Raw genomic sequence first — 12,274 nt, 5'->3', positions numbered from 1 at the left:
CCCAACAGCCCGCAACACCCAGCCCACTGTTTGGGCTTAGACTGTTTTTTTTTTTTTTCCTCCATTTTGGGGCTTAGGTTTTTTGCGAAGAAAAAAGGGCTAAAAAACATTTGGGCCAGCAGCCCAAGTTTTTTTTTGCCACATGTTGGGCCTTTTATTTGTGCTCGGTCTTGGGCTCCTTCTACTACAGCCTGCAGCTGCTCCTTTTGGTCTGCCTTTTCTCAACTAAAAAGCCAAATTTTCTCCTGAGCTCAAGGAGAGGATCCTCCTGATCAAGACACGTGGGCCGTTGGATGAAAATCTAACGGCTACAAACAGAGGGATCACTTTGAAGTTATAATAATTATAGTTGTTGGATGAAAATCCAACCGTCCACATGTCTTGATCAAGAGGATCCTCTCCTTGGGCTCAGGAGAGGATCCAAATCCAAATTTTGGCTTGTTTCTTGCTTCTAGCCTGTACCCGACCATGCTGGGGTGCCTGGGGTCCAATGGCAAAGTTCAATTTTGGCAAAATTTTATATTCTTGACGGTTGTGATTATATCTTCGTTCTTAATCCTATCCTTATTTGTGTCCCAGCACATTCAACGGAGTATTGTCATCTCTGCTACATTCATTTTCTCCACTTGCTACTTTTTTATTACCCAACATTTCATGCCATAAAGTATTGATGGCCTTATTGTCATCCTATAAAAAAATTTCTCGAGCTTTACTAGCATACGACAATCGCACAACACACATGATGCACTCTTTCACTTTTTAACTTGTACTCTATGGTTGAGATCTCCATCTAGTTCTTCATCTTTGTGCAAGATAGAATCCAAGATAACGAAAGTGTTTACTCTTTGGTACTTCCTGATCTCCATTTCTCACTCCTATCTTATTTGGACCCTCACTGAACTTGCACTCCATATACTTTGTCTTTGACCTACTTAGGCGAAGACCTTTAAATTCAACACTTTTTGCCAAAAGTTAAGCTTTGCACTCTCTCTTGCATTTTATCTATTAGCACTATATTATTTACGAAAAGCATACACCAAGTGCTATCATCTTGAATATGTCATGTTAACTTGTCCATTACCAATACAAAAAGATAGAGAACTTAAAGATGAACCTTGGTGTAATCATATGATTATGTGAAACTTTTAATTTATCCTTAAGTTCTTAGCAAGTCGTTGCTCATTGTACATATCTTTTATTACTTGAATATATGCCACCGTACTCATTTCTTATCTAGAATTTTCACACCAATATGCAATTGAGAAAAAAGGGAATATTCGCTCAAAGCCCAATACAGCAATGAATGCCCAAGCTTACATATTTGATGATATTATGAAGTTATATTTGTACAGTATTCTACTTCAAATTCCACTAGATTATAAAAAAAGATTCAAACTTGGATGCATCGAACGCATCGATAAAAAGCACATCTGCAATCCAATCAATGTGGCTACGTGAAAAAATAAAATTACAACGATCTAAATGAATTACATCCACTTATTTCAACAACATGAGTAACCCAAATACATTCAATTTCAGAAACCAGTGGGTGACATTAAACAGTAACTTGAAAATGGTTAATTGTTGATCATGCTTGATCGAATTTTAGTAACACATCAAAACAATACATAGGAACATTATGTCTGTAATCCCAAAACATAAAGATATTTCTCTGCCTTTCAACGATACGGTTCTCGTCATAGCCCTAAAACTAATTAAGCAAACTAATTTCACAAGGTAATTCATGAACAATACCAGGCAGCTCCTGTGAACTTTACGATGGATCTTGAGGCCTGCTCCGGGAAGATCATTAGGGGAAGGCTGAGTCACCTCCAGATTTCCCCTTTTTTCTTTCAACCAAAAGCAATTAACTTAGCAGTTTGATAGATGACACAATCTAGAAGGATCGAGAAAATGCTTCCAGGCTAAACGAAATCCAGTTTTCAAGGAACATTCATAACTTGGATGCACTGCAAGACGTCTGAGACAGCAATAACAAGGTCGCCTGACTTGATCAAATTCCTGGCCTTCAGCAACGAGAAGGTTTTATTAAGGTTGCTCTCCATATCATCGGAGAAGCTCACCCTAAACGGTATCAGACCCCACTGTAGGTTCAGACGTCTCCGTACAGATGTCGTGTTAGTAAAAGCAAAGATTGGGCAGTCTGGCCGGCAGCGAGACAAGAGAGATGCCATGTGGCCTGTCTTTGTATAGACAAAAAGAGCATCTACCTCCAAATTATTGGCTGCAAAATGCAAACCACATCAAGATATTGTTCCAAATGCAGAAAAAAGCGATGACTAAAACAAGAATATAATTCAACAGAAAGGATCAATAAACTCAATACTAATATAATCATTCCTTTGAATTAGCCATCTTACGAGGAGGTTGAGAATAAATGAAGACATGCAAGAACTAAAATGTTTAAAATAGATGCAGCCAAAATGCTATCCCAAAAAAAGTTATAAGATGAGAAAATAGATTATTTTTTATGTCATTTGGATATGTTGGTTCAGCTTTGCTGCAACTTAGGAGCTGCATTTTATACAATAAAAAAAGGAAAACATTTTGGAACAAAGAATCCAGATACAATGTGGCTACCAAAATGCATAAATCACATATGATTATCTCAACATTACTTTCATGTGGGTGTGTGTGTTTGGTATAAGTGAGAAATTTGCTTTTGTTATTAGTTTATTGCTTATAGTGAAAGATGCGATTTATATTACACTAGATGGAAATCCTGGCATAAATCCACCCTAAGAGAACACAGGAGCCCTTTACATCAAGACTCTCAGTGTAGATCTATTACAAGTAGTTTATATTGACAGACACGACCAACCCAGGGAGTTCCCTAACCATAGTACTATTATTCATGCAAACAAACAGATAACTACTTAGCTTAGCTCACTTAGAAACGTATTTAGCGAATACTTACCCATCTTGGCAGCAGAAATGCAAATCTCCTCTGAAATACCGTCAGAAAATGAAGTTCCAATAGCTGGCAGTTCCATAGCTTCATGACGTTTCTCTTCCCTCCACCATCTTTCAATCCTCAAACTAACACTTCTGAGAACAGCCAATGACTTTTCTGGGAACTGGCCCATAGCCGACTCACCAGAAAGCATCAAAGCATCAGCGCGCTGCCTCACTGCTTCAGAAACATCAGCCACTTCGGCTCTAGTGGGCGTAGGATATTCAATCATAGATTCAAGTAGTTGAGAAGCCACAATGACTGGCTTATTTAGCTGCCGACAAACTTGAACAATCTTTTGCTGGGCTGCTGGGACCTGTTCTAGTGGTATCTGAGCACCGAGATCTCCTCTTGCTACCATTGCTCCATCTGATGCTTGAATGATCTCTTCCAAGTTCTTTAGCGAGTCAATACTCTCTATCTTTGCAATAACAGCAACATCACTGCAGCAAAATAATTTTAAAAAATTATCTTAAATGAGGAACACATGTTAACCATCTTGGACAAAGTAGAACAAAATATTCAGTGGGAATGATATTTATCTCAGTATATCTAATTCAAGTGGCACATAGGTATATTAACCTTTAATTATTCAATCAAAATGATTGCACAACCAACGTATTAAAAGAAATTTCACAAACCACAAACCTTACAAAATATATATAGGTGGTAGAAAGAAATATCAAATCTCTTAACACTGAAAGAACTAAGGCCATCTCCAACCAACCCAGCTAAAGGGCCATAGGCCAAAATATAGCCTATTTTGACACGAAAACCGTCTCCAACCGAGGGCTAGGCCAAAGGGCTTGTGGGCCCCAACAGACCATAAATAAGACACCAAGCCAGCGGGCTAGCCAAAATGAGCCAGCCAGCCAGCCCGATGCAGCAGCCCAGCCAGCGCCTTCTGGTCCCATAAACCAGACAAGTTCCATGCTTAATCACATGTCGGTTGAAAGAAACAATATTGCAGCAGAACCTCTTCTTAAGTGATGCATCCACTTAATTAATTAAAGCAGCTTTAGCAAAAAGTTAATTAATTATCTCTTCTTTTCGTACACAAAATAAACATTTTAATTGCATATCTTGCAAGTAATCACATCCACGGTATTGACTATTAAAATTTCATAATATTATTTATATATTTTTCTTATATTATGTACTTTTTTTAGTATATTATCTTATGTACTTTTGCAAAAAGAATTATACCATGCATGTGGACAAACTAATAATTAAACCTTAATTTGGGCTTAAAAAAATTAATAATACAACCAGGACGCATGCAAGAGCCAAAGTATCATTGGGGTTGGTCCAGTGGAATGTTGCATATATACGTAATTAAATTAAATTTATTTCATAAACCTAACATTAAACTATTTAGTGACGTTGATTTAGGTCAGTGTTTTAAAGACATGCCTCGGGGCATGCCTAGGTGGCCTTGGAGGCGGGGCTTTGGCAATTTTGCCTCTGTTTTCTTGGATTGGGCAGAAACTCGCTTAGGCTTCGTCGGGACGCACCTAGGCGGCTGAGGCGCACCTGAGGCGTTGACTGGGCATTTCCGTGATCCAAAATCTTGCTTGAAATCTGAAATTTTCTGGAAAACTCTGTGCTCTGTAACTATGTTGCAGCAGCGTCTTCACGAAGAAGACGACCACGCAAGGAAGAAGAAAGGTTTTTTATTTTTTATAAAGACTTGGCCCAAAACGACGTCGCTTTGCCCAAGTCTAATTATTTATTTATTTGTATAATCACTGCAGTCATTCTCTGCTATTTTCACCACCCAATATCCCATTTTCTCTGTAACCAACCAATACCCAATTCTCTCTGCTATATTTCACCCCATCCCCAATTCCACAATTCCCCAATTCCTCAAACCCTAAATTCTCAATCCCAATCCTATATTTCAAATTTACAACAATCTCGTACCTCAATTTGTTTCAAAATTCTCCAAACCACCATAATTTGTTTCAAAATTCAAGTTTTTTAGTACTCTAATCTCAATATATAATTATATATACAATATATATTAAATTATTTAGGTCCTGTGAGGCCTTGCCTCACGCCTAGGCGGGACTACCCATGGAACGCCTCCGCCTTTTAATACATTGATTTAGGTACAACCTTTTTTATTATTGGTTGGTTATTGTTCGGAGGTTCTTTTCGTTATAGAACATATTAAAAAATAGCCCCCTCCGGTTGGAGATGAGTTTTTTGTCAAAGAGCTATGTTTTGGCCTATGACTTTTGGCCCCTTTGGTTGTAGATGGTACAAAATATGGCCTGACATTGTTCATTAAAAAATAATTTCTTGCAAGGCTAAAGGGCTAAACATGGCCCTTTGGCCCCCTTTCGGTTGGAGATGGCCTAACAGGAGCACTGACTCAATACTCAATAGGAACAACAGAAAGGAGGCTTCATAATGGAACGAAAACATATGACCACGAAATAATATGTAAATGTATATGTATAATATATGTATTTAAGACTTAAGTTCTTTACCTATCTCGTGACCGTGCAGCAATATAGCTTTTAAGATGATTAATCACTTCCGCAGACTTGACAAAAGATACAGCGATAAAATCAACACCCTCTGCAATCCCAAAATCAATGTCCAACCAATCCTGAATATATTGAAAACTCAAAGTCTGAGAACAAAAGATAAGTTTAAAGAACTTCCCAATATTATTAAGTGGAAATAAAACACAAGTAGATTTTAGCAATAACAGAAGAAATGAAGAACAATAACAAATGCATGTCATTGCTAGCATATACAAGCACAAATGATATACACTTTTCAAAGTTTGCCAATTCATGATTATGCTTTTAAGAATTGAAGTTAGACCAGACCATACCCCAGAGTCCAGACAAGGTTATCAGAGTATAGAATTAGCCTTATGACCAATTTGAGATTGTGACACGAATTAATAATTATGAAAATATTCAAAACTTGGGATTCCTTTATGTAATCTCGCTCAAGAGACAATCCATCTTTGTGATACGAAATTTGTAGGTAAGGATGCTTCATATCAGAAGACACTAATGCACTGAAACCATAACTCCATGCTTACAAACCAACAATAGAGTTATCCAAATAGTAATAATATGACAAAGCTGTGCTTACCAGAAGAAAGTAGTATAATTTAAATTTGAGAATCTTAGAAACGAAAGTCATTTCAGAACTGAAAATAAACATATGTGGAAGTTGAAGAAAAGATGAATATAAAAGTGTAGTCTTAGACTTTTAGCTCAGCCTTTCGAAACTTATTCTCCTCTTTTCAAAGTAATGGCATTAAATAATTAACTAGTTTTGAACACGCTTTGACAAATATTGAAACAAAAGCATATGCAACAGAACCATCACTAGACGTGATTGAAGATGCATATATGCATTCAAAAATTCAATTTGAACAATTTGATGATTCCTAATGGACACATCAAATGTATCAATATTCAACTTGCACATTCGAAAGCCTTGCTAATACGGTTCGAAAAACAATGTAAAGAGTGGAATGCCGCCCCTGTGGAATCCTATACCAGGTTTACAGGCCAAAATGGCCAGCTTAGTTATAATGTCAAATTGTCAATTATAGTTTATAACTAGACAAATATATGTATTTGGAAGTTGGAACATACAGAAGGCTCGTCAGGGCATCGTTATGTATTTTACTCACTATGTAAGTCACATACAAAAAATAACATTTAGAAATTCAATACATACATCACCCGATGAGTCCCTCAATGTTTTTCATATGTAAAAGAACGAAAATAATGAGCAAACCTTAGAAGAAATTGTGGGAAGCATGGCATTGCGTTCTCGCACTAAACTCCCGTCCCTCCAGAAAGTCAAATTAGCCCGAGGCAGCAACAAACCAGGATCAGTACACTTACACTTAACATCAGGACCAAGCTTCTCAATCACCTCGAACCTCACCATCCCGCCATCCACAAGCAGTTCATCGCCCACTTTCACATCTGCAAGCATCATATCATACATCAATTTTCGCATTTCAACTAAAACAAAGCGGGAAAAGATTAAAAATTTAAGAAATTTGGTGATCTAATTAAATTACCTTCAGCAAAACCTTCATAACTCACATTGATGGTGTTCTGGGGGAGAGTGGAGCCGAAAGCTCTTACACTAAAAGTCCATACTTCACCATCCTGTACATTCGAAAACCAAACTAATCAGCCAATCAGCACTCAGCATGAAACATTGCACATAAGGTGCTTGATAAAATGTCACAAAGAAGTAAACACACGGACCTCGGCTTTGGCGGAGGAGGCGCCACCCAAATCACCCATATGAATCTCGCTGCCTTCGGTGTCCATCATGATGGCGACGGCGTATCCCTTGTCGACGTTGAGCCTCCTGACGCGCTGAATGACCTCGCGGTGCCACTCGCGGGTGCCGTGGCACATGTTGATGCGCGCCACGTTCATGCCGCCGACGGCGAGCGACTCGAGCTGGTCGAATCCGGAGGTGGCGGGACCGATGGTGCATACGAGCTTGGTGCGCCTGGTGGAGCGGAATCCGTTCTCCCGGAGCTCGGCTTCGGTGACCGCGTCGACCTCGATGGAGCTGGAGAGAGCATGGTCGGCGTGCGAAGTAGAGGATTGGAGCCCCGAGGAGGATGTGCCGTTGTCGGTGACGAGAACGGAAGGCTTGCGATCGGAGGAGGAGGCTCTGATGGAGAGCTTTGGGAAGAAAGGGGAAGCGGTTGTGGTGGTGGTGGTGACCGGCAACCGGCGATTGAAGGTGGAGAGGAAGGAGGAGTGATGTTTTGGGATGGCGAGGTTGGAAGGGGTGAGGAGATGTACGGACTGCGACATTGTGACTGGTGTTGACCGGCGGTGTACGGTCACGGAGGAAGAAGGTGAGGCGTTTAAAAGCGGATAGTTGGGCGGGGTTACCGAAGGGGAGATAGCTTTGGGAAATTGGGAGGAGTTTCCAAAGCGAGGAAAATGGAGGAGGGACAAAAACGACTGGAGACCGATGGGCATGGATTATACGACGGCGTTTTCCTAGTCCCGTGTTTGCGGAGACGTGTATGAGGGCGAGGGGAGGAATTACCAACAGGATCCTCTTCGGATCTTTTTGCTGAGATTTTGAGGATTTATAAATCGTGTTTAATTATCATACATCGTGCGATTAGTTTTTATCATATACTATTTACGTTTAATTTTAAATAAAAATATTTAAAATAATTTCTGACTGCACGATGTACGATGAACGAACACGATTCAAGGATCCGAATTCGAAGAATTAGGTGATGATTACCACGTGGCAAATGATGTGTTTAACAGTTGGCAGTTTAGATTGAGAATGTATTTGGTGATTTGAAGATCTGTGTTTCTTTTTTGGGTAAATTACATAAAACTACCTCAACTATTGGGTCATTGACAGTTTCATACCTTGTCTTTAAAAAGTTTCAATGTCATACCTTATCTTTGAATTTGTTGCATTGTCATACCTTCCGTTATTTGTCTGTCAATTGCTCTATTAAATGCTGACGTGACTTGAGGTGGGGCTCACTTTCTATTAAAAAATTATTAAAATAATAATTTACCCTTACAAACAAAAAAAAAAAAAAAAAAAAAAAAAAAAAAAAAAAAAACTCAAACACCTAGATCTTATCTTCCCCGACCCCCCTTCCTTGCAACCCAAATCCAAAACCACTCCCCACGACATCCTCTTCCTCCTCTTCCTCCTATCCAACCCCCAAACCCTAATTGCACCCTCCTCTACAAGCACTCGCCGTCGCCCGCCCTCGACCTCCTCATCCTTATTCTCGTCCTCTTCTCCGGGGCCACCCCGTTTTCCTTGCCTTGTTCCTAAAACTCTGGCGCCATATGACCGCGCCTAGGTCTCGTCGCTAAGAGGAAAGGCGGCGGTGGGAAAGGAAGTTGGAGGTGGCGATGGGTTTGGGGAAGACAGGAGGGGGAAGAAATGGATGGGTTTGGGGATGGGTGCAAGGGTGGGTGCGAAGGAAGAGATGGAGGATGGGTGCGGAGGAGGAGGTGGAGGATGGATTTGGGGATGGGTGCGAGGGTGGGTGCAGCGGAGGAGGAGGATGTTGTGGGTGGGAGTGGTTTTGGATTTGGGTTGAAGGGAAGGGGGGTCGGGGAAGATGGGATCTGGGTGTTTGAGTATTTTTTTTAAAGGTAAATTATTATTTTAATAATTATTTTATTAATTTTTTTAATAGAAAGTGGACCCCACCTCAAGTCACGTCAGCATTTAATAGAGGAATTGAGAGAGACAACTGACGGAAGGTATGACATTGAAAATTTTTAAAGACGAGGTGTGAAACTGTTAATAACCCAATAGTTGAGGTAGTTTTATGTAATTTATCCTTCTTTTTTCCACAAAAGAAAAACTTAGGTGCTTTGAAGAAGAGTAAATGTTGCATCTGAAATTTGTATATTTAATTTGTCATCGACGCATTCATAAATCCATAATGTTTTTCTTTTAACAACAAATTTTCCATATCGCTCACCCTTTTAATTTTCTAATGAAGATTGATTCAAACGCATGACATTCTTACAATATTGGGAAGAAAAGTCTAGTAGACCTATAGTGACACGCTCCAATCCCGATATCCCCAAATACCAGGATAGGCACATGATGACCGACACCCGAGGGTGACGAAGCTATTTGAAACATGCATACAATTAAGAATACGTAATTATAACGAATTAAACCAAAGCAAAATCGTGTTCAGTGCATACAACTAATCAAGAATCATGTGAAATAATTATTGTAAAAGGTATGAACAAAGGAATGGGTCCTACCATTAGAAGGCTCGAAAATCCAAACGCAGAATTTCCCTGACGCCTGGATTGTGTTCCTCGATTCTAACTCCTGAAGGGGGCGCAAAACAGAAAATGTGAGTGGACCAAAGTTTATAATAATAATGCTAATAATAAGAAAACCATTTTCTTTCTGAACATACTAACCCCTTGTTTTGAAAACATATATATATATATATATATATATATATATATATATATAATACTATATAGTAGTTTTCCAAATACTCTACCTGCCATGAAAACGTTCATAAAATCAATATGTATGAAACTGTGCTCATAAATGAATATAGCCGCCCGAAGGCAAATCCATAAAACCTTTGTAAATCCCATCTACGATGTACTATCTAGGGGTATCATAGTCACCCAAAGGCAGTACATATCCATCACCCGAAGGTGAAGTTGTACGACACTAGGTTACGCCAGTGAAGAAACATGGTAGGCCCCATCACCTGAAGGTGAAGCTGTATGACTACGAATTACGCCAGAGAAGAAATACATAACATCACACACCAACACTAGCTGTGGCTAGTGAAACTGTCCGACACTGGTTTTGCCAATGAAGTTGGGGGTATGGCATAAATATCTCACTCCTCATTCGCAAGAAGGCAGTACCAGTCCATCACCCAAAGGTGAAGCTATACGACTCCAAGTTATGCCGGAGAAGAACATACACATAAATATCCTCAACTGTGTCCTATGGCCATATACATCTATACACCCATGTTTTGTGGATGTGTTGTATGATAACCCGCTAGAAAAGCACCAAAAACATATCTCAAAATCTCATCTCAAATCCGAAGCTCAAAAGCTCAAAGTCTCATCTCATAAAACCATGATAACGCATAATCATAAATCTATAAAATAGATCATATTTGAAAGCCATAGAATTTCATATACGAGAATCCAAATATTCATAACCTTTCGTAAAACGTAAATTTGAGAAATCATAAATATTTTGTAAAAGCAATTTAAATAAATCATAAATAGTGCATGGACATAAAATCATGAAATCATGCCTTTTGTGAATGCAAACCTAATATTTTATAAAAACATGCAAGTTAAAAAGAGGTCCACTCACAGTATTCCATTGCCAAGGAGTCGGCCGGACTAGAGATGATGGTGTCACTTCCCACCAATGCACCTAAACACAATTTGAGGCCATTTAGTAAAACTTTACCAAAGCGATAAAATTTGGGAAAATGGATAGCGGATTTGGAATCAGGACATCGAAATTAGCTTATGAGAGGTCCCGGTCGAAATTCGAAAAAGTCAACCCAACAGTCAACATTAATAGGTTAATGGAAGTTAACAGGTCAGGTCAACAGCCAACGGTCAATGGGTTAGGTCAACGGGTCGAATCCGGTTAGGGTTAATAGGCCAAGGGTTTTGGGCCTAGGTTATTGAGTTACTAGATTTGGGCCTGGAATTCGAATCAGGCTTAGGCGGGGTTATAACATTGGGCTTGGTTATTGGGCTAATGGGTTTGGATTGGGTTTGGGTCATTGGGCCAAAGGGTTTTGGGCCGGTTTATTTGATTTAGATTTTGGTTAGATCCTGGTTAGGTTTAGTGGGTTAGGCCGGGGGCTAAGTGGATTGGGCCTGGTTCAATGGGTTAGATTTTGGGCTGGGTACTTGGTTCCCGGGTCAGGTCAACCTGGTTTCAGATTGGATTTCTCGAGGAAGGAAACCGGAGCTTCCCAAGCTCCGATCAGGCTCATTTTTATACCATTTGTAATGATTCAAAAGCCAAAATGAAGCTTGACACGAGCGGAAGATATTTGTACTGTTTTAGAGTTGTGTAGTGAGCGGAGTTAGCTTGAAATTGGCTCTTAAGCCGTTGGTTCTCACCGAAAAAATATGGAGAAAATGTTTCCAAGATATCCTTGTGTTCAAACACTACCAAAGCACCTCAAAAACTACCTAAACACAGTACTAAACGCAATCTAGGAAGATTTAGGGGTGGTTTCGAACTTACCTTGTCGGAAATCACGTGCACAATGACTATGCACAGTGCCAAGAAGGAGAGAGAGTGAGATCCGAGAGGTGAGGGAAAAAAGGGAAGGTCCGAGTGGTAGTGATGGTGTGATCGTGATGGTTGCTGTCTGTGTGTATGTATGTAAGTATGTGTATGTGTGTGTTCGCCGAAATAGGTGGCTCAGGGAAAGGGGTTGCAAAGATGGAGGGTGAGAGAGAAACAAAGGGAGCTCAAGAAAGAAAGAGAAAGAAGTTCGAAAGAGAAAGGAGAATGAGAGAGTTCCAGAAGATTGGCGGAGTGGATAGGTGGCAGACAGGGAAGTAGGGTGTGGGCTTCACGGGTCAGAATAATATTAAAATAATTAAATATCCAACCCTAATATCTAGAATAGTGAATTGATAATTTTGCCCCTCTACTTCGTAATTCCGTAAAACGTTCCTCGTAACTCCAAGTCCAATTCCGCTTGTGCCCACATGCTCGTAATGACGAGTTCTACAAGGATACTTTGAGAAAATG

General features: G+C 39.7%; 1 protein-coding gene across 1 annotated transcript; it reads right to left on the bottom strand.

The window, feature by feature from the left end:
• Positions 1-1,479: 1,479 nt before the first annotated feature.
• On the bottom strand, positions 1,480-8,106 carry LOC137731562 (pyruvate kinase isozyme A, chloroplastic). The gene is made up of 6 exons (XM_068470701.2): positions 7,234-8,106; positions 7,041-7,131; positions 6,749-6,942; positions 5,470-5,591; positions 2,939-3,417; positions 1,480-2,245 (listed from the first exon to the last, which is right to left on the bottom strand). The coding sequence occupies exons 1-6, from the start codon at positions 7,969-7,971 to the stop codon at positions 1,944-1,946; spliced, it is 1,926 nt and encodes a 641-aa protein (XP_068326802.2). The 5' UTR covers positions 7,972-8,106; the 3' UTR covers positions 1,480-1,943.
• Positions 8,107-12,274: the final 4,168 nt, after the last annotated feature.

Source organism: Pyrus communis, chromosome 16 (genome assembly GCF_041283825.1).
Source record: "Pyrus communis isolate YQ-2024b chromosome 16, ASM4128382v1, whole genome shotgun sequence".
NCBI classification, from domain to species: Eukaryota; Viridiplantae; Streptophyta; class Magnoliopsida; order Rosales; family Rosaceae; genus Pyrus; species Pyrus communis.
The sequence above is the reverse complement of the archived record's forward strand: the minus strand, read 5'-3'. Positions and strand labels throughout refer to the sequence as shown.